The following is a 23,025-nucleotide window of genomic DNA, read 5'->3' as shown; positions in this document are numbered from 1 at the left end:
GCTAGGGAAAGATAAGGATATTGGAGTACAAGAGGCATTTCAAATCCTCAACAGACTGAACAAGCAAAGAGCTTGTCAGTAGAGCTTCTCTACAGACATTACAGTTAAAATGCTAAATCTAGAGAACAAAGTCAGGACACTGAAAGCTACAAGAGAAAAATGTTACACTACTGAAAAAAGAAAAAACAAATCACAATCACATCAGACTTCTCAGCAGAAACCCAAAAGCTAGGAAAACATGGAATGACCTATTTCAAGAAAGTAACTGCCAACCAAAAAAACTACATCAAGTAAACTTAAGACCTCATCAAACACTGTTAGAAATAATCAAATTCAGTAAATTTGTAGAATACAAAATCAATGTGCAAAAACCATTACTGGTTCCATATACTTAGCAATGAAGTAGATGAAAAAGAAATCAAAGACAAAAAACCATTTAAAGCAGCAATGGAAAAATTAGAGCATTTATAAATAAATGTAACCAAGCAGGGGAAAGATCTCCACATTGAAAACAAGAAAACACTAATGAAATAAACTGAAGACACAAATAAGTAGAAATACCCATGTTCAAATATTGGAATAATACTTAAAATGTCCAAAGCAATCTACATATTCTATGTACTCTATCAAAATATCAATGACACTATACACAGAACTAGAAGAGGCCAATGCTAATATTCATATGGATTTAAAAGAACAACAACAACAAAAAAAAACCCCAGCCAAACCACCAAAGCAATTTTGAGTAAAAAAGACCACCACACTACATAACTTCAAAATAAGACTACAAAGCTACAGTAATTGAAACAACAGGGTATTGCCATAAAAAACAGAAACATAGAACAACGGAACAGAATACAGCCTAGAAAAAAGTCACATATGTACAGCCAACTAATCTTCAGCAAAAAGTACAAGAACATGTATTGAGAATATAGACAATCTCTATAATAAAATGTACTGGGAAAATAGGATATCCACATGCAGAAGAGCAAAAGCAGACCCCAGTCCTGTTACTACAAATAAAAATCAAGCAAAATGAATTAAAAACTTAAAGAGGGAAAAAATGGGAGCCATCAAAACAGATATTTCTCGGGGGCAGGGGAAAGAGAGGGAGAAATGATACAAACATTGTATGCACATACGAGTAAAAGAAACAAAAATAATAGGTATTTCTCAAAAGAAAACATACAAATGTCCAATAAGTATATTTCAAAACAAAACACTCAATGTCACCAATGATCAAAACTATAGTGAAGACAATAAAAAACAAAACAAAACAAACTACAGTGAAGTACCACTTCAATCCAGTTAGAACGCTATTATGAAAAATACAAAAGTTAACTAGGATATGGAAAAACAGGGAACCCTTAGACACTGGTAATGGGAATATACAATGACACAGCAATTATGGAAAAATGTATGGAGGGTCTTCAAAAAAGCTAAAATTAGAACTACCATATGATTCAGCAATCCCACTCCTGGGTATATACTTCAAGAAAATAAAACCAGTATGCCAAAGAGACATTAGCATTCACTTGTTTATTCCACATTATTTACCATAGCCAAGAAATGGACAACCCACAACCGAAATGTCCATCAACAGATGAATATGGAGTGCCATATACCCAACAGAATACTATTCAGTCACAGAAAATAATGAAATGCTGTCATTTGCAAGATACAGAGATAGGCAAGGACTTGATCACTCAGGAAATAAAATCAAGAATTGATAAGTGAAATTGTATGAAATTAAAAGGCTTCTACACAGCAAAACAATCAACAGAATCAAAAGACAGACTAAAATTTTGTCCACTATTCATCCAACGGCAGATTAATAATTACAACATATAAAGAGCTCAAAAAAATTAAGCATCAAAATAAATAATGCTATCAGTACATGGGCAAATGGACTGAACATTTTCCAAATGAAGAAGTACAATAAGCCAAGAAGGCACTGATGGCTCATGTCTATAATCCTAGCCATTCGGGAGGCAGAGATCAGGAGGATCGCGGTTCGAAGCCAATCCAGGCAAATAGTTTGCAAGACCTATGTTGAAAAACCCTTCACAAAAATAGTGCTGGTGGAGTGGCTCAAGGTGAAGACCCTGCTGAGTTCAAGCCCCAGTACCACCAAAAAAAAAAAAAAAACACAAAAAAACAAAGCCAATAAGTAGATGAAAAAATATTCAATATCCTCACCTATAAGGGAAATACAAATTAAAACTACACTGGCAGCCAGCCAGGTGCCAGTATTTCATGCCTGTAATTATAGCTATTGCAGAGGCAAAAAAAAAGGAGGATTGGGGTTTGAAGCCAGCCCAAGCAAATAGTTGGCAAAAAACTATCTCAAAAATATACAACTCAAAACAGGGCTAGCAGAGTGGCTCAGGTAGGTAGAGTACCAGCCTAGTAAGTGTGAGGCCCTGAGTTCAAACAAACACCAGTACCACCAAAAGCAACAACACTGACAACCCGCTTCACCATAGTCAGAATGGCTATCACCAAAAAACGAAATACATAATGACAAATGTTATAGGATGGGGGCAGTAAGGAACTCTTATTTACTGCTGGTGGGAATGTACATTAGTCTAGTCACCTTGGAAATCAGTACAGAGATTCCTCAAAAAATTAAAAACAGATTCCCTTAGAGTCAAGCCACACCACTTTTAGGTAGATACCCAAAAGAAAATCAGTTTACTGCAGTCACCTGTATGTCCATGTTTACCATAGTACCACTCACAATAGCAAAATAATGGAATCAGCCTATGTATCCATCAACAGATGCATGAATAAAAAAAAGTGTACATACATAATGAAGTTTATTCAGCCATCCCAAGAATGAAATTTTGTCATTTGTTAGAAAATGGGTAAGTAAAATAAGCCAGTTCCACAAAGACAAGTAATACATGTTTTTCTCTCATTTATGGAAGCTGGGGGAAACTAGCTAGTCATGAAAGTAGTAGGGGAACTATTCAGGAGGTGGAAAGGGAAATGTGGGGGAATTATATGATCAAAGTACATTATATGCACGTATGGAAATTTCAATATGAAATCCCTAACTATGCATAATTTAATATACACCAATGGAAAAAATAAAATGTATAATAGCAAGGGGAGATCAAATTCTGTAAGAAAAAGACTACTGACTGAATAATATGGTATAGTTTAATCCAACTATATTAATAAACACAATTGATATCAATGATCTAAATCTACCAATTTAAAGACACAGGTTATTAGACTGGACCTAAATATAAACCGAACTATGTTGTTTATAAGGAACCTACTTTAAATATGACATAGATTAAAAGTACTAGCATGGAGAAAGACAACTAGTCAAAAGAAAACAGGGATTACTACCTTAATTTCAGACAGCAAACTGTTAGAACTACAAGGAGAAATAGATGAATGCACTAATAGTTGGAGATTTCAACACCCCTCTACCAGGGGTATACCTACGAAACAGATACAGGGAGCAGCAAACCAGTAAAAACATAGTTGAATCCAATAAGATTAGTCAACTAGATCTAGTTCACATTTATAGACCACTTCATCAAACAATGACAAATTACTCAGTCTTCTCAAGTTCACAAGGAACATTCACTGAAACTACATTCTGAGCCATAAAACAAACACTAATAAATTTAAAAGAAAAGAAAATCATACAATGTTTGCTCCAAGACCATATTGGAATTAAACAAGAAATCACTGACAGCAAAACACCTAAAATACTACAAAATATCTGGAGACCAAAAAACATTCTTCCACACAACTAATTCAAAACCACTTGCACTAAATGAAAGAATAAACTCAACTTATCAAAACTGTAGAATGCAGTGAAATCAGTACTTAAAGGGAAAGTTAGAAGATCAATGCATATACTGGAAAAGAACATCTAAAATCAACCATCTAGGTGAGCACCTAAAGAAACCAGAAAAAACGATTTTTAAATCAAGTAGAAGAAAATACAAATTAGAGTAAGAAATTAATGAAATTATAAATAAAGTATCAATCCGTAAGAAACCAAAGGCTGGTGGTTTGAAAGCTCAAAAAAGCAGTAAACCTCTAGCAAGGCTCAGAAAAAGAGAAAAAGAACACAAATTATTAATATCAGAAAATGAGAGAGGAGACCTCTCAATAGATCTCATGAACATTAAAAGGTTAATCGAGGAATGCAATAAATAACTTTAAATCCACAAATCTGATAACCTAAATGAAATGGGAAAAATTCCTCAAAAGACAAAATCAAAACCTGGTTAACAAGGGAGGGGTGAGGATAGGTAAGACACCTAAAAAACTAGCTAGCATTTGTTGCCCTTAACGCAGAGAAACTAAAGCAGATACCTTAAAAGCAACTGAGGCCAATAGGAAAAGGGGACCAGGAACTAGAGAAAAGGTTAGATCAAAAAGAATTAACCCAGAAGGTAACACCCACGCACAGGAAATCAATGTGAGTCAATGCCCTGTATAGCTATCCTTATCTCAACCAGCAAAAACCCTTGTTCCTTCCTATTATTGCTTATACTCTCTCTACAACAAAATTAGAAATAAGGGCAAAATAGTTTCTGCTGGGTATTGAGGGGGGGGGAGAGGGAGGGGGTGGAGTGGGTGGTAAGGGAGGGGGCGGGGGCAGGGGGGAGAAATGACCCAAGCCTTGTATGCACATATGAATAATAAAAGAAAAATGAAAAAAAAAACAGATAGGGGCTGGAGGTGTTACACAATGGTAGAGTACTTGACAAGCATACAGAAAGCTCTGGGATTAAGCCCCAGTACGGTAAGAAAAGAAGAAATTATCTTAATAAGGATTTAGTTATCTCTTAAAGAAACTGAGCCAATAATTAGTAACACTCTGATACAGAAAGCACCATACCCAGATGGGTTCCATGGTAAACTCTACCAAACATTTAAGGCAAAAATCATATTGATTCTCTACCATCACTCTTAGAAGGTAGAGAGAGGCAGAGGGGACGCTATTTCATCCCACAAAGAAAAAGGTAGAAGAAGTTGTTGTTCAAGGGATGCAGGTTTTCGGTTCTAGATGCCTGCACAATGTATGGTTAACACTACTGTACTGTATGTTAAAAATCATTATTAATATGGTAAATTTTATTTACTTAATTTTCTTCAAAAGATATTCAAACTTTCTTTGCCTCTTGCATAAATAAACAGATGAAAACCTGGTTTCTCCTAATTTATTATATGTATACTGCACCCTGGAGAAGAGACATATGAAAAAATATTACTTATTTAGTCTTTTTGGGCTGAACAGTACATGTCAGGAACTACAGGATTATAGATGGAAAACAGTACACGGCCCAGGACATCTCTCAAAAAAAGGAAAAGATGAAATAGCAGAAGACAATTTTAAGAAAATGAGAAACACCCAAAGACTGAAATCTAAAGAAGACATTTTCATTAAAGTTTAAGGGTTTGTAAAAGTATCAGGTTGCATGCCCATGGGTATGAGAAATAGCAGTGAAGCACAAGCGAAGCTTATTGCAAATAAAATTGTTGGCAACCTGGCATGACAGACATAAACACAGATGACAGCAGAGTTTTAAAGTTAATAAAGAACACAAGTTCAGGTATCAATCTCCAAAAACTGAGAAGTTACTGTGAGCTCCCTAGACAATTAAGATAGATAAAGAATGACCAACCAGGGCATAAACTTCAAAGAAGCAGGATTTTTTTTTCTAAAAGAAAAGCAGAAACACTTCAAAGCATCACTGGGCAAGAATAACAGGATGTGGGAAAGGAATAGCCCGAGGCCTCACATCCCCTACAACCTAGCTTCTGTCCTGGAAAAGTTATCATGTTTCACTACTTCTTTTACTTGATTTTTTTTTTTTAATTACTGACTGGGTTTCTATGACATTTTCCTGGTTTATTCTGTTCTCTCTGGCTATTTCAGAGATTTCTCTTTCGAATCTAGAAATCTATGTAAGTCCCAGGGATCCACCATTAGGAACTTTTTCTTTTAAATTTCTCTTTGGACAGTTTCATCTTCTTTAAAGGTTTCATAACCAAATGACTTCCAAATATGTACTTGGTAAAGATCAAATTCTGTTTGAGAATCTACTACTATTCCAGGTCCTCAGGTTAGGTGAAATGAACTTCATAAGGAGCTAAATGTTTAAAAGAAAAAGCCATATGATTGTAATGTCACAGGCATGCCTAAAGAGGTATACCAATATAAAGAGAACCAATTCCCAGAGATGAACCACAAAAGATGTCTTGGAGCTGATGACACAAAGAGTAGGAAGAATGTTTCAGATACAGGAAAATGTGTGAATAAAGAATGAGGCAAGACAACTGCAAGCAGTTGAGGAACCTAAAACTCAAGAAAAGCTCAACTAATAAGAAAATAGACAGACAGGGAGAAGCCAGGTCATGGGAAACTTTGTAAGGCAAAGTTATTAACTTTTGCCAACAGTGGAGTAAAAGTTAATGACCTTTTCCCCATAAAATGCACAGTAGTTCATCGTGCCAGAAACTTCGCAAGCTCCATAACCCACTGGTTAAGAACCAATGCAGGTAGTCACTAATGGGTTTTAAGCAAATAAATGACTAACTGAATTTGACTTAATAGTAATTTCATTTGCTAAACTGGGACCAAAGTGGGCAAAGCAGGAGGCAGGCAATCCAGTTAGGTCATGAGTACTATAGAAGTTACCAGCAAAGAATGCAGCAGCAGTAGCAAGAATGAAGAGGAGGAAATTAATAAGAAGTACTTAAAAGTAGTTCATACATAAGCAGGAAGAGCTAAAGATAATGCCTAAGGTTCTGGTACAGGCAACAGGGTAGAAAGTACAGCCAAAAGCTGAGATACTAACAAAAGTACAAGGGACAGGTATGGTGGCACATTCTGTAACCCCAGACAGAGGTAGGAGGATGAAGCAAAAGGATGAGTTGGAGGCTATTCTGTATCACAAGGGAAGACCATACTCTCCCCCTCCAAAAAAGAACAAAAAATGCTTCTCAGCTTTTTGGCTAAGATCAAGTTCAGTATCTGCTCATTAGTTTAGTATCTGATGTTCCTCTATCCAAGGACAATATAGGAAATGGATTTTTGGAGCAGGGAGATGGAATAGGCACTGTTCCATCCACCCTTTCATCGACCTGTCATCACAGTACCCCCCCAAGTAATGGTGCACCCCCACTGGAAGAGTTAAGTAAAACAAGAACAAGGCTAGGGATGCAGCTTGGTGGTGGATCACTTGCCTCACCTGTGCAAGATCCTGAGTTTCATCCCAGGCACTACAAAAATAAAAATTAAAAAAAAAAGCATTCTTCAAGATTTAGTACATGACAGTTGTGATGGTACATGCCTGTAATTCCAGCTACACAGGAGGCATAGGTAGAAAGATTATGGTCCAAGGCTGGCTTTGGGCAACAGTGCGGGACCCTAGCTGAAAAATAAAAGCAAAAAAGGCCTGGGAGATGTGACTCAAATGGTACAATAATTACCTAGCAAGTGTGAGACTGAGTTCAAACTGTAGTACCACCAAAGGAAAAAAAAAAAAGTGACTTATATACATTATGTCATTTAATCCTCATAATAAGGATAGATAGGCAAGATCAAAAAGTTATGGTTTTAATTATTTTGGGAGAATAGCATTTCTTTTATTTTCATTGACCCCTTTGGACTGACCTGCATTAACAGCAAGCAAACTCTAAGTATTAAAGAAAACTATCCCAACTAATGTTTCCTAAAATCTTCTGAGGGACTAATTAGATATGAGTAAAATTCAAGAGTTATGTTAATTTTTAAAAACCTTTCTTTAGATTAAAGCTAAACAGGATACCCAGATTTTAATCATTCCGCTTTCTGAGAAGACTCAAGACAAAAGCACATTCATTCAGTCATCCCTAACCTCAACTATGAGTGTATTTCCTCATATGGAAAAACAGAAGATATAGGTTTGTATCATGCTTCATGTGGTAGAAAAGTGGACATATTGTGACTTGTGTCACTTCCGTGACCAATGCCTTTCACTGACTCCCTGTATCTATCAGGAAAAAAAAACCAAGAACACATTGTCAAGGTCTTTCATGATCTGGCTGTGAATTTCTATTTATAATTACTATTTTTAGACCTCTTCCCATCACCTGGCCCTACATTTCATTAATGGCAGATCAGTGAACTTGCTCTGTTGTTTTTCCTAACTCCAGGTCTTAGAAGTGTTCATTCTTCTTGCCTGGATCACAATGGTCCTTACTTATCCCCAATCATCCTCGAAGTTGCAGCTTAGCTATCACTTCCAAGATAACTGGGTATCCATCTTTTGTGCTCCTGTACCTTCTCCATTACTCCATTATTATACCTTGTCATAGTTGCCTATGTATTACATGGTAAGCTCTCTGAGGCACACAACCCTGTAACTTATTACTGCTGTGTCTTCAGAACTTAACAAATTGCAATGCCTCAATAAAGATTCTTCAGTTTCTCCTCTGATATTGTCTAGATAGTAACAGTGTGACTTGACCCTCTTTTTCTAGTTATTTGACCTTGAAGAGAAACATGTAAGAATACCATCCAGTTTCCTGGGTATATCAGAAGTACAGATTGGGGGTAAAGGATGTACAAAGGTTCAAGCTAGTGAAAAAGAGTAAGATGATAAAATCCAGAGGAGAAAATCATGAGAACCTATGTAATGAAAGAGGATTTCTTTTACTTCAGAGTATGTATTGACATGTTATTTGGTCCATAAATGCTTACAGAAATGAATATATGCTGAAATTAGAAGTCATATATAAATTAAAAGTATCCAAGCTCTATTTCCATAGCCTACTCTGACTAAAAGACTCACCTTTAAAAGGAGCAACGTGACTAGCCATATAGCAAATACTCAAGATGTTAGATGTTATCCTTCATATTCTATGGGCCATGAATATTTCAGTTTATTTACACATAAAATGATGCTAAAAATTTCTTCCTGTGTTTCTCCAAGGGAATTAAAAAGGCAGAAACAAGTTTTTCCATAAATTTATTTTATTCCTTTATAAAATAAGTACTTACTGACTACCCATTACTGTCTCTATGCTTCCATTCTAGTAATGCAACATAACAAAGAAATCAACATGAAAGAAGTCCAACAACACTAAATTGTATCAAGAAAAATACAAAAAGGTAAGAGGAATAGAGAAGATGGAACATGACCATTCTTTGACGAAGTTGATCAGAGAAGGCATCTCTAGCAAGGTATCATCTGAGAGTTCTGAAACAAATGAAGAAGGAAATCATGTGGGTAACACCAAGAAGGGTCACAGACAAAAGTCCTAAGAATACAAACACACAAGGGCAAGAGCATAAAGCAAGTGCAGAGATGAATGAGTAAGAAAAGTAGAGAGGTTACAGAAGTAAAAGGAAGCCAGTTAATACAGGGCCATGTAGATTTTTAGGTGTTATTTTGAGAATGGGAAATCTTTGAAAGGAAACATGGTTTAACTTCAATTTTTAAAAGACTACTCTGACTGCTGCTAGAAAATACAATGTAAGGGGCAAGACTTTTGGGTTTTTTTTTTTTGACAGTACTATGGATTGAATTCAGGGACTCAAGTTGCTAACACTTGAGCCACACCCTCACATTTTTGTTTTAGTTTGTTTTTGATAGGGTCTTGCCATTTTGCCCATGCCAGCCTCAGACAGATCCTCGTACCTCCACCTTGAGAGTAGCTGGGATTACAGGCCAGAGGCAAGACGATTATAAAACAATTACATTCTTTTGACCAAGGATGATTGCTTTATTCAGGGTAATAGAATTTGAAATGTAAAAAGAGGCAGAATTATGGATATTTTCAAGGTGGAAGCTACAGGATTTAATTATTGAAGTACATTAGAAAAAGAGAAATTAAGGAGGCTTCTGAGGCTTTGGCTGAAGAATGAGATGACAAAAAAACAAACAAACAAACAAAAAACCTGTAAGACAAGAAGACAAGTAGATCTGAGAGGTCAAAAGCTCTACTTTAGATTGTTTAACCTTTTTTTTTGATACTTAACTCTGAGAAGCAGCCATCCAACTGTTAGATAGATAAATCAATAGCTCAGAGTACAAATCAGAGTTGGAGACAGAAATATGAAAGTTGTAAGAATACAGACAATAGAACTCTTACCTGGAGAAAAAGGATAAAGATGGCTTTAGGACTGGTCTGGGGCATTCCAACATTTAGAGTAAATTGAGGATTTATTTAAACAATCTTGCTTTAATGAGCCATAAATCACTTGACACATTTACCCTTGCTCCATTTATAGTAATACACCTGAAAATATAGCCTTAATGTTAGAGACGGGCAGGGAGTAATTACCAAACATGAGAAATTTGAAGTTACTGAGAAACTGCTTTCTTTGAAAATTATGGAAACTAAATACTTGCAGAAAGACTCTATTATGTGGTATTTACGAATTTGAACAAAATCCAGAAAGAATAAACATGTGATTGAATAACACATGGGTTATTATGTTATAGTTCTACTTCTAGGCTGAACTTCAAAATGATATGCCACTGTTAAAAACCTTTACTATGTATTTCTGCAATCCAAGAAATAGGAAATACTATGAATTCCCTTAAAAATAAGTATGGACCTTAGGTATAGATAAATCCACTCAAAGTGTCTCTCAGGTATATGTTTATGCAAATGTGTATCAAAGTGCCAAAAAAATGCTTTAGTAAATGTAGGATGTTGTTATCAATGAACCACTCTCAATAATACTTAGATAAAACCAGGACTACTTCATTACCTACTTTGTAAATTAAGACATTATTATGGTAGAACAAACCTGGACCTACTCACCTTACTAAGGTGCTTCATGGTTTCTACATGTATACGAACTCAAGAAATGGTGGCAGATGTGAAGGCTTAGAGCTGTATCCCCACAGCACTTATTTAAGATCTTAGACAGCTCTGTTGAGACATCATGGTAGGTCTAATTCGCTGTTACTCTACTTTAACATGGTCAAGTTAAAAAACATGAAAGCTTCCTTAACACAACTTGGACTTTACACCAGAGATTCATATGGATCCCTGTGATAGGCATCCCATCATACCTCATGTCATCATGTCTAGTTTTTACTATAAATACAAGTTTCATCTACTCTCTGTCAATCTGTAATTTTGATTCATCCAACATCCCACCAAGATCTCTACAAACCCACTTATCACACAAGCTGTCCCTCATCTTCAACTGCTTTTTTTAATGGCTCTTCAACCTCTAGATTTCATTAAAGGCTGGTTCTCTCCCAAAGGCAACTCTTTTATATAAAGTATCAAGATTCCTAAAACCCCTAAGTCCACCATTATTCTTCTAAGATTCTGTATTAAAATCAAGCAATGCCCACTTCCCCACACAAAACAAAAACAACTTCTAATGTGAATCTCATACGATCTACCTAAGTTCTTTCTGTTCTATTATACTCAAATGCTAAAGGCATTATTTGTTCTCCATTATACTATCAGCAAGATGACTTCAGTGCTTGTGTGTATATGTTCTATTACAATAAACTGTTCCTAAATATTTAACTTTCTTAATTTGAGAGCTCTTTCCCTTCTGTTTCAGATGATCACTCCTTTGTCTATCTTAGGCATATTAAACACCAAACCTATGATCATTATCATCTCACATAGCTGTGTAAGACTTTCACTCATACAGAATGCTTTTTCTTGACATCAAGACATCAGATTTTTTAAAAATTTTTTTATTTTAATCTAATTGACAAATAAGAATTGTATATATGCATCATGTGCAACATGACTTATCAAATTAATATATGCAATACATCACATAAACAACATTTTCGTGATGAGAACACTTCAAGTGTACTTTCTTTGCAATTTCCAAGAATATATTGTTATTGACTACAGTCAACATTTTGTACAATAGATCTCTTGAATAAATTCTGTGCAACAGAAATTTTACATTCTTTATCCAACATTTCTGCAGCCCCTGAAAACCACCATTCTAGTCTCTACTTCTGGGATTATCAATTGTTTTACATTCCACATGTAAGTGAGACTATGAGTATCTGTCTTTCTGTGCCTAGTTTATGTCATTTAACATAATGACCCTAATGTTATGTTTAACGTAACTTTCCTCTATGTTGTCAAGGAGACAGTATTTCAGCCTTTTACATGGCTGAGTAGCGTATCATTGTGTATATGTACCACATAATTTTCTTTACCCATTCGCCCAATGATGAACACCTAAGTTTAATTCTGAATTTTGGCTACTGTGACTAATGAACATGAAAATACAAATATTTCTTTCAACACTCATTTCATTTCTTATGACTATACATGAAGTAACTGGATTGCTAAATCATAGTAGTTCTATTTTTAATTTTTTGAGGACTCTACATATTTTCCCCATAATTAACTTACATTCCCTCAAACTGCACAAGGTTTCTCTTTTCTCCACATCCTCATCAGCATAACATTCATATTTGTTTTAATAACCCCTCTTAATAGGTATGGGGTGACATCTCATTGGTTGAGTGCATTTCCTAGATGATTAGTGATGTTGAGTACTTTTTCATTTACCAGTTGGCCATTTGTATTATTTCTTTTGAGAAATATTTATTAAAGTCTTTGCCCATTTCGTCAATAGGTTATTCTCTAACTACTAAGTTGAGTTCCTTATACATTTTAGATATTAATCCCTTTTCAGATGTGTGGTTTACAAATGCTTTCTCACATTCCACAGACTGTTTTATCACTCATTTGATTATGTCCTCTGCTCATACAGAAACTTTTTAGTTTGGTATGATCCAAAATCCTCCTGTCTCCCCTCTCCTGAGTAGCTAAACTGCTATCGCTAGTCTGGGTCTTCTATGGTTCCCTGTAAATTTTAGGTGTATTTTTTCAATGTCTGTGAAAAATAACATTGGAATTTTAATTGGGATTACAGTGAATAGATACATTACTTTAGGTATTGTGAACATTTTAGCAGTACTGAATCTTGCAACCCATGCATGTGTAGTATCTTTCCATTTATTTATGTCTTCTTCAATGTTTTCTTGTCTTAAACATAGAGAACTTTCACCCACTTGGTAAAATTTAGTCTAAGAATTTTAATTTTTGTGTAGCTATTTAAAATACAATTGTTTTCCTGATTTCTTTCCAAATAGTTTAAGTGCAACTTATTTTGTATCCTGAAACTTTATTGTATTTATTACTTCTAATAGTTTTTTTTTCCTTTTAATGAAGTCTTTAGGGCTTTCTTTGTTGTTGTTTATTTTGTTTTGTTTTGTTTTGTTTATTATTGAGACAGGGTCTCGCTACAGACCCCTGGCTAGCCTCAAACACATGATCCGCTTGCTTCCATCTCTCAAGTGCTGTATTACAGTTGTACACAACAGCCTCTTTAGGGTTTGCCTGTATAAAATCATGCCATATGCAAATAAGGAAAATTTAACTTCTTCCTTTCCTGCTGGGATACCTTTAATTTAGTTTGCTTAACTGTTCTGATAAGGACTTCCAGTACAATATTGAATAGAAAGTGAGAATGAACATTCTTTTCTTGTTCCTGGCCATAAAAGAAAAACTTTCAACTTTTCACAAATGAGTATAAAATTAGGAGTGGTTTTGTTATATACTGCCTTTACTGTGTTGAAGTGCATTCACCATATACTTTATTTGTTGAAAGAATGCTTAGCTTTACAAAATGTTTTCTCTGCATCTATTGATACAATCATATATTTTGTACTTTATTCTAATAATGTGATATATAACATTCACATATGAGTATGCTAAGCAACCCTTACTTCCTTAAGTCCCACTTGATCATAACAAATATTAATTCTAATATGCTGTTTAGTTCAGTTCACTAGTATTTTCTTCAGGATATTTACAAGAATATACCAAGAAATATCTAAGATATCAGCTTGTGATTTTTCTTTTCCTGTTGAGTCCCTTTCTGGCTTTGGTATCAAGAGTAGTGCTGCCCACATATAATGAGTTTTAAAGTATTTCTTCAGATGCTTAGTAAAATTCAGCAGTGAAGCTAGCAAGACTTGGGCTTTGTTTGATGGGAGACCTGACTCCTGGTTCCATCCAATTATTCATTATTGTTCTGTTCAGATTTTATATTTTTCATACTTAAGTCTTGGTAGACCTCTTATGTATCTAGAAGTTTATTTATTTTTCTTCTAGGTTAAAGAAACAAAAGTAAGTTCTAGGTAAAACAATTTGTTGGTGCATAATTATTCATCATACTCTCTTACAATCAATCCTTTCCATTTCAGCAGTATCAGTGGCCTCCTTTGTTTCTGATTTGTGTCTTTTTCTTAGTTGAGTTAAAGGTTTCTTGATAACATCTTTTCATAAATCAACACTTAGTTTTGTGAATCTTTTCTAGTAGAATCTTTTCTAATAGAAATTCTTCATTGCATTTACTTTTGCTCTGATCTTTACTTTTACTTCCATTCACAATCTTTGAGGATAGTTTGTTCTACCTTCAGGTGCCAACATCAAATCATTTGAAATCTTTCTTTTTTGATGTTAGCACTTATTGCTATTTCCTTCCCTCTTAGAAATGCTTGTGCTACATCCTGTGAGCTTAGATATGTTGTGTTTGCATCTTTCCCTCCAGAAATTTTTAGTTTCCCTTTTAATTTCTTCTTTGGCCCATCAGCTGTTCAGTAAGTAGCAGGCTATTTAATTTTTATGTGTATAAATTTGCTAAAATTCCTATTATCTTGTTTCAACATTGTGAATAGAGACCATTCTTGATATGATTACATTACTTAAAATTTGTTAAAACTTGTTTTGGTCCTAGCATCTGCCACAGTTGGGTGAATGTTTTGTTTATGTCTCTTAGGTCCATCTGGACTGAAGTATAGCTTATGTCTGGTGTTTCTGTAGTGACCTTCTTTCTAGATAACCTGAACTATTATTGTATTACAGTCTATCTCTACCTTAAGATCTATTAGTATTTCCTTTATACAATTAGGTGGTGGTGTTATGTGTTTATATATTGACAACTGTTTTATGCTTGAGGAACTGATTACTTTACCATCGCATAATGACCTTTTCCTTGTTTTACACTTTTTGACTTTGCAACTATTGCTTTTGTGATGTATATACAGCGATCCCTGTTCTTTTGGTTTCCATTATTTTCTCAATCCTTTTACTCTCAATCTATAATTGATCCTAAGAGTCTCGGGCTGGCAGAGAGGCTACAGTGCCTTTCTAGCAAGCGTGAGGCCCTGAGTTCAAACCCCAGTACCCCCAGAATATAATTTAAAAAAATTAAAACTAAAAAAGATGAGTTTTTAAATTATTATTATTATCTATTCGGTCACTCTCTTGTGTTTTGACTGGAGAATTGTATCCATTTGCCTTCAAGGCAATTACTGGTAGGTAAGGAGTTAACTACGCCCATTTTATTGTTTTCTGAATTCTGTTCTATCACTGTTTTTAAATTCTTTGTTCCTTTCTTAATCTCTTGCTGTCTTTCTTGGTGATTTGATTAGATTTTTTTTTTTTTTACTAGTTCACTTTGATTCCTTACCTTTTTTGTGGTATTTGAAGTTGAACTCAAGAGCCTCATGCTTGCCAGGCAGGAGCTTCTACCACTTACGCCACTGTGCCAGGCCTTTTTGTGTTCAGATAGGGTCTTGCTTTATGCTCAAGCCAGCCTAGACTATAGCCCTCCTACTTGTGCTTTAGGATGACAGGTGCACACCACCATGACAGACATTATATGAGATGGGCTCTCAGAAACTTTTTGCCTGGGCTGGCCCTGAATCTTGATCCTCCTGATCTCCACCTCCTAAGTGCCCACAGTATAGGCTTGAGGCACAATGCCCAGACTGATTCCTTTTAGCTTTTGTGTATCAATCACAAGTTTTTATTTTGTGGTTACCATGAGGCTTACCTAAAATATCTTTTTTGGGGGCAGTACTGGGGTTTGAACTCAGCACTTCATGCTTGCTATGCAGGCACTCTACTGCTTCAGCCACACTTCAAGCCCTTTTTGCTCATTATTTTGGAAAGAGTATCTCACTTTTGGCTGAGGCCAGGCTGAACTACAATCCTCTTCTTAGGCTTCCCACAGTATCTGGGATGACAGGTTCATGTCACTACACCCAGCAATTGGCTGAGATGGGATCTTGCTAAGTGTTTGCCAGGGCTGGCCTCAACCCATGAGCTTCCTTGTCTCTTGTCTCCAGAGTTGCTAGGATTACAGACAAGAGTCACTGGTGCCTGGCTTATCCTTCATTTCTGAAAGACAGCTTTGCCAGGTAAAGTATTCTTGGTTGTAGTATGTCATTTATTTAATCTGACTGCTATCTAGCTATCTAGTCCTTTAGTAGGCTAAATGTATCATTCCATTCTCTCCTGACTTGGAAGGTGTATACTGAGAAGTCTGCTTCTAGCTTTATTAGAATTCTCTTATATGTGGAATAATCATTTTCTTTTCTTCTTTAAGGACCCTTTCTGGCTTTGGTTTTTGAAAGATTGTTTATAACATGTCTTGATGCAGACTTATCCGAACTAAATCTTACTGGAGATGTATGACCTTCCTGTACCTAGACATCTTTTCACATTATTCTTTAAATAAGCTTTCTGTTTCTTTTTCTTTTACTTCTGGAACTCTTATAACCCAAATATTTCTTCTCATACTATCTCATAAACCCTGTAAGTGTTCTTCATACTTTTTCATCTGACTGTATATTTCAAAATAAATTGTTTTCCTATGCAGATTATTTCTTCTGCTTGATCAATTCTGCCACTGATATAATTCCAAAATGTGATTTTTAAAAAAAAAAAAACTCCAATATTTTAGCTGACTTTCTCATTTGGGTTACTGTTTACTGATTTCACTGAATTATTTATTATTTTTTAAAAATTCACTGAGCTGCCTTAAAATAATTACACTGCCAGGCATGGTGGCCCATGCCTGTGATCCCACTCAGGACAGTCATGACTTTAAGTGCAGCCACTTTGAGACCCTGTCTAAAAAATAAAAACAAAAGGACTAGGGACATATCTCAAGGAGGTAGAATGCTTGCTCAGCAAACACAAAGCCTTGTATTTAATCCCCACAACCACACACATGAAATGACTTATATCTATTTCCTTAGTATTGGTTAATGGTGCTTTACTTTGTTCCTTCGATTATGTCATGTTTCTGATTATTCTTGATCCTGTGGCCTTATTTGGTGTCTCAACATTTGAAGAAGTATCGACTAATTCCAGTCTTTGAAAGCTCTTCACTAGTCAACCTGTCCACAGATTTTAAAGACACCATTTGGTATGGTCCACAGGCAGACTTGCAGCTTGAAGCCCTGAGCAGCATAATCCGGTTGCTGATCAGCAGGTAGGCAGGTCTGCAAGGTTAGAAATGAAGCCTGGATCCACTATGGTGAAACCTATTGACTGGGTTATGGGAATATACCTGGATCCACCCTATTGAACCTGTTAATTGGGTTATGGGTGTAGGCTGGCCTAGCACTGGGGTAGGCCTAGAGCCTGCGTATGTAGAAACCAGTCAGGTATGGGGATGGGCCAGCACAAAAGTCCACTGGGACAAGTCTGAAAGCTGAGCCCAAAGAGGTTGACCTGGAACCTGGGTCTACAAGGAAGGTCCTAAAGCCTCAGTATGTAGATACTGCCCTGGTAATAGTCTACTCTTGGCCCAATGGAGCCTGGGGACACAGGGATGGCCTAAAGCTTGCGTCCAGCATGAGATAAGCGTGCAGCCTGAGTCCAAAGGAACCAGCCTGGGGGCTGAGTGTGGGGTGATGGCCTGGAAGGTAGTTTCACGAAGGGTACAGTAGGTCATGAGGCAGCAGAGGCTGACCTGTTACCTGGTACAACAGGGAAGATCCTTGAGTCTGGGTACCGAAGGGGCCTCGAATCTACTGGGACTAGCCTGAACCCTACGTCTGCTAGAGCAGGACTGGACCCTGAGTCTGCTGGAATGTGGGATCATAGGAGTCAGACAGGAGGGTAAAACTGCAGGGTCCAGCCTGGCATTGGGCAGGCCTGGAGCCTAGAGTGATGGGATATGGTCTGGAACTGGGAAATTGAGGTAGACCTAGAGGCCCAATCTGGGTACTAGCCTGGAGTATGCAGTCAAGGGGTATGACTAATCCTGAGTTTTACTGGGGTAAGACCAGTGTCGGGATCCACAACAAAGTCTGATGCTGAGATTGAAGGACAGAGGAAGCAGGTAAAGTAAAACTGCCTTCCTACCCTTTCCAATGCATCTTCTCTTATTTCTGACACATACCAGTGCTATAACCCCTCACTTGGTTTTCTTAGCTCTTAGGAAGGCATTTTTATTGATGGATAATTGTTCAAACTGATGTTTCTACAATGGGACAAGTACTACAAAATCCAGTTCCACCATCTTGCTAACATCTGGACCTCAAGACACTATGGTCTTCCAAAAAAAAAAACATCCAACACCCTGGTCTGGCACCACAATCTTTCCAGTCATGGCCATCATCAATAGCATATGAATTCAACTAGTCCCATGTTAAAAATCCTATGCGCATGCCTCAGTGAGAAGTTCTGCCCCATCTACTCTGCTAAGACTCAACGTGAAATACCATGCATAACCTTCTGGCTATTGGAGAAGTCTTTGAATTCCAAGCATTACAAGGTTTCTAACCTCAGCAGGCCATTCAGCGCATGAGGCTTTCAACAGTATCTGGTCATTTCTTAACTCAAAACTCTCTATAACTTTCTAAGTATTCTCAAATCCCCTAATTAAACCATGTTAAGTATAATGTTCCACAAAACACTATTAAAAAGCATTTCCTAAAAAGGTACACAGTCACTAAACCACAATGAAATATCACCTTACATCCATTAGGATGACTACTAACAAAAAATAAATTTAAAATGTTAGCCAAGACACAGAAAAACTGTAACCCCTGTGAATATTGGTGGGAATGTAAAATGGTGTAGAAACTGTGGAAAACAGTATGGCAAGTTCTAAACATATTAAACACATAAATACAATTTGATTCAGTAATTCAGCTTCTGGGTACATACACAAAAGAATTTGAAGCAGGGTCTCAAAGAGTATGCTTATGTTCCTACCAACATTATTCAAAATTGCTAAAACATGGAAACAACCCAACTGCCCATTAACAAATGGGTGGATAAGCAAAATGTGGTATATACATGCAACCAAATGCTATTCAGCATGAAAAAGGAAATTCTTATATATGCTATTACATGGATGAACCCTGAGGACTTTATGCCAAGAGAAATATGACAATCACCAAAAGACAAAAAAATGTGTAATTGCATTTATACAAGGTACCTTGAAGTAGCCAAAAGTCACAGACAGTATATAGAATGGTGGTTGCCAGAGGTAGGGGGAATGGAGAGTTATGGTTTAATGGATACAGAGTTTCAGTATTACAAAATTAAGAAGAGTTCTGGTAGTGACTGCATAATAATGTTAACATTCATAATACTACTGAAATGCATAATTAAAATACTAAACTTTTTATGTGTATTTTACAGTATTTTAAAAGTTACCCAAAAAATTACATGGTCACATAATCATATAATTTGAAGGGTATACTTTATAGTCCTTGGAGATTCACAATGTATACAAGCATTTAAAAGGATGTACTCTATTTTTAGTAGAGAAAATCAAGACTTTGTAAACCTCACTCACACACAAACATCATGTATCCATCATTATCTCCTTCTTTTAATTTCAGAAGATGAGTCTTTCCTCTTCTTCAAAGTCAACTCCTACATCAGTATTTTTCAATTCAACCCTTACTACCTCCAAAATCTTGCTTTAATAATTATAACCTCTACTATCTTAAACTTCGTAATTCCTTATAACAAATCACTCAGGTCTTAATTTCATTTTTCTTAATATTTGCCTTAAATCCAAAAAACCTGATCTTCAATTCACATTTACCATTGCCTTTAGTAAAGCCTTTACTTGACTCTAACTACTATTGAAGCCTTGGTCACCCTAACAGCACACATTTCTCCTCAAGCCTGTTGCTCTGTCATTAAATTTATTTAAAACATGTCCGGACAGGGTTACTAACTCTCATTAAGCAAATTCTTTAAGATTCTCAAATATCTATGAAGCTAAGACCCTTCTCATAACATGCAAAGCCCTACCTAGTCCTTTCTACCAATCAAGTCATCTTCATTTTTCATGCTTCTAGAAATCTATGATCTAAAAGGCTTCAACTGACTACTGTTTGCTAAACTAAGCATGTTGCTTCATAACCTTGCTGCTTCTGCTTCCCCCTGGAAGAGCCACACTCACACTTCAAGCTGCCTAACTCCCATAAAATTTCAAGACTTAACCTAGTCAGTGATACCCATTTTTCTGCCATGTAGAGTAGGTTCCTACTGCATACCTGGGAACTCTGGCACTCCTGTGTTCCCACTACATCCCATGTACCGTTCTAAGTCAGTGACTGAAAAGATTTGCTTGGGCATCTTTCACTCTGTATATACTATTTCTCTAACGTAGGAACTAACTCATGCATCTTTGCATCCACAACACAGAATCTGAGGCAATTAGAGTAAACTGAGAATATATTTTAACAATCTTGCTTTGATAAGCTAAATTACTTAATAGCAGGCATTAGGTTGTTAAACTCAGCTTTCCCCACCCTCTCCTTTTTTCTCCACAACTGCTAGAGGAGCAAAGATGTAAGAATTCAGGAATATGCAATATAGATGCATGAATACATAAAAATTATCTATGTACTAGATAATTACTAGTAAATCATCAGTTAGTAGATAATTGTTACTAGTATACATCTAGTGACTTGCTACCAAAATTTAGAGTTACTTGATATGGAGGAAAAAAAAAGTAGGTATATTCCTATCTCTTGATATACTTTTAAACCACTACTTCTTTTACCTGAAAATTATTTAAAATAATATGACAGTCTAAGCACCTAATAATGTGGCAGTCAAAAGCAACTTAAAACACACCACAGCCTCAACCAAGTTATACTTACATTCGGCTAGCTTCAGTGTCGTCAGACTGAGGTTCTCCTGGTGATCTGTAAAATGCAATTAAGGAAAAGTTAGGAAAATATTCTGTGTTCTAACAAGGGGGAAACATGTAACTTGGAAAGACAAATCTGAAAACAAGATCTACACACTCAACAGAAGTTTTAAAGGTAATTAAAAGATTTCAATCATGAAGAAAAAGTGGTCAGATCAGATTGCCATACAAAATATTTATTTTAAGGACTAATAAAAATTCAATGCATTTATTTAAAGGAAACTGTAACCACTATATTTAAATATCAACAGACAAACCAGTATAAGCCATAATTATTCACAAAGTCAAATATAATAAAAACACAAAAGTGTGAAAATTTCTATAGCCAAGTATTGGTTATTGACATTAAAAAAGTGGTATTCAAAGTCTTAAGCTTTAGATCAGGGGGTCAGCCTGGGCAGACAAGACACACTAAAGATTCAGCTAGCCAACTGCTTGTGTAAGTAATACTTTACTGGAACAGTCACATTCACTCATTTAGGACTATGACTGTTTTCACATTAAAAGAGCACGACTGAGTACCTATGGAGGAACCATATTGCCCACAAAGCCTAAATATTATGTGGCCCATTAAGAAAAAGTCTACCAACCTCTACTCTAGACAATTAAAATTAAAATCTAGTAGCCATGGTAAATTTTGACAACTTAAATTAGAAGTAGCATTCTGATTATTATTATCTTGGTTTAACAATGAAATTAGATTTCCCTAAAAATACACTGGCAAGAACATCAGTCAAAAATGTATCATCTGGAGTATTAATATTTTTCTCTAGATAATTGCGAATTAACTTTAGTTTTAAATAGTTGCCAATTATATGTATATTTTGATTACAAATACTCAAATTCTAAGGTATTAAGAAGCACTTCATTTTGAGACAATTGGTCCTATCTCTAGCATGTTGTTAATTAAAAAGAAAAAAAAAAATCCCTGAGGCAGACATTATGGCCCACACTTGCAATCCCAGCACTCAGGAGGATGAAGCAAGAAGATTTCAAGTTCACAGCTAGCCTGGGCTACAGAGTGAGTAAGACCTGCCTCAAAAACTTTTTTAAAATCCCTATTACCTATTTTTATAAAAACCATCAGTACTGTATGATGAGATTCAATGTAATACCTATTTCTAACAATTTCAAACTTCCAAAATAGTTTTTTAAATGTTTAGGCAAAAAGTTAAATTTTTCAAACTGGCATACAAGGAGTTGATTTGTGCATTTATGACTGACTGTAGACTTCCAACTTTAAAATAAATGGTTAACAAAAGAATCTTAAGACCTGGGGGCATGGCTCAAATGGTAGAACACTTGCCTAGCATGTCAGAGACCGAGGGTTCAATCTCCACTACCAAAAAAAACCCTTAAAATCAGCTGAATTTTAAATTTCCTCACTTAAAAATAATTCTCACTCTACTACTGGAGCCATGCACCCCCAGCCGTTTTTCCACTTTAGAAATTTTTCAGATAGAGTCTCCTGTTTTGCCAAGGTCTAGCTGCAGTCCATGATCTAAGGCCTTCCTTGTACCTGGGACCACAAGCACATGCCATACCTGGCTTACTAAGATGGAGTCTCACTAACTTTTGGGGGAGAATTATGGGCTGGCCTGAAACTGGATTCTCCTGATCCCTGCCTTCAGAGTAACTAGGGAAAAAATTCTTACTTCTTTTATCAGGCTTTGAAAATTACACACACTGTACTTCATTCAGATTCCAAGTCAAGAATGCAAAAAAAAAAGTTTTAATTAAAAAAAGACCTCAGCAGCTCGAATATTTATTTTAGATCATCTTTGTAGTATATTTATATTTTCAATTTCGCACAAAATTATGTAAGAACTAAAAAATAAGGCATGTTGAAGGTCACGGTGACTTGGCAGTGACATACGTAAGTTTACTCGACCCTGTCCCCAGGTAGTAAGCAAATCACCTCTGTGACACACCTGATATCCACCAGCCTTGTGGGTAAAGTACCCTAAGATTGTTTCCAAACTTGTATCTCCCAGACAAAAGAGTTAAAA

General features: G+C 36.0%; 1 protein-coding gene and 1 non-coding gene across 6 annotated transcripts in view; one reads left to right on the top strand and one right to left on the bottom strand.

The window, feature by feature from the left end:
* The window catches only part of Ube3a (ubiquitin protein ligase E3A), a 97,255-nt gene that overhangs the window by 47,770 nt on the left and 26,460 nt on the right, over nucleotides 1-23,025 (bottom strand). For 4 of the 5 annotated variants that reach the window (XM_020182937.2, XM_074061716.1, XM_020182941.2 and 1 more), the window contains one exon: nucleotides 20,967-21,011. In XM_020182937.2, coding sequence (XP_020038526.1) covers nucleotides 20,967-21,011 — 45 coding nt within the window. Of the gene's footprint in view, nucleotides 1-10,116; nucleotides 10,257-20,966; nucleotides 21,012-23,025 lie in introns of those variants that run through there. The other variant, XM_020182940.2, reaches the window with a different exon arrangement.
* Nucleotides 6,974-7,162, top strand: LOC141419364 (U2 spliceosomal RNA). The gene has a single exon (XR_012444140.1). It is a non-coding gene; the product is annotated as a U2 spliceosomal RNA (small nuclear RNA).

This window comes from Castor canadensis, chromosome 19 (genome assembly GCF_047511655.1).
Source record: "Castor canadensis chromosome 19, mCasCan1.hap1v2, whole genome shotgun sequence".
Lineage (NCBI taxonomy): Eukaryota > Metazoa > Chordata > Mammalia > Rodentia > Castoridae > Castor > Castor canadensis.
The sequence above is the reverse complement of the archived record's forward strand: the minus strand, read 5'-3'. Positions and strand labels throughout refer to the sequence as shown.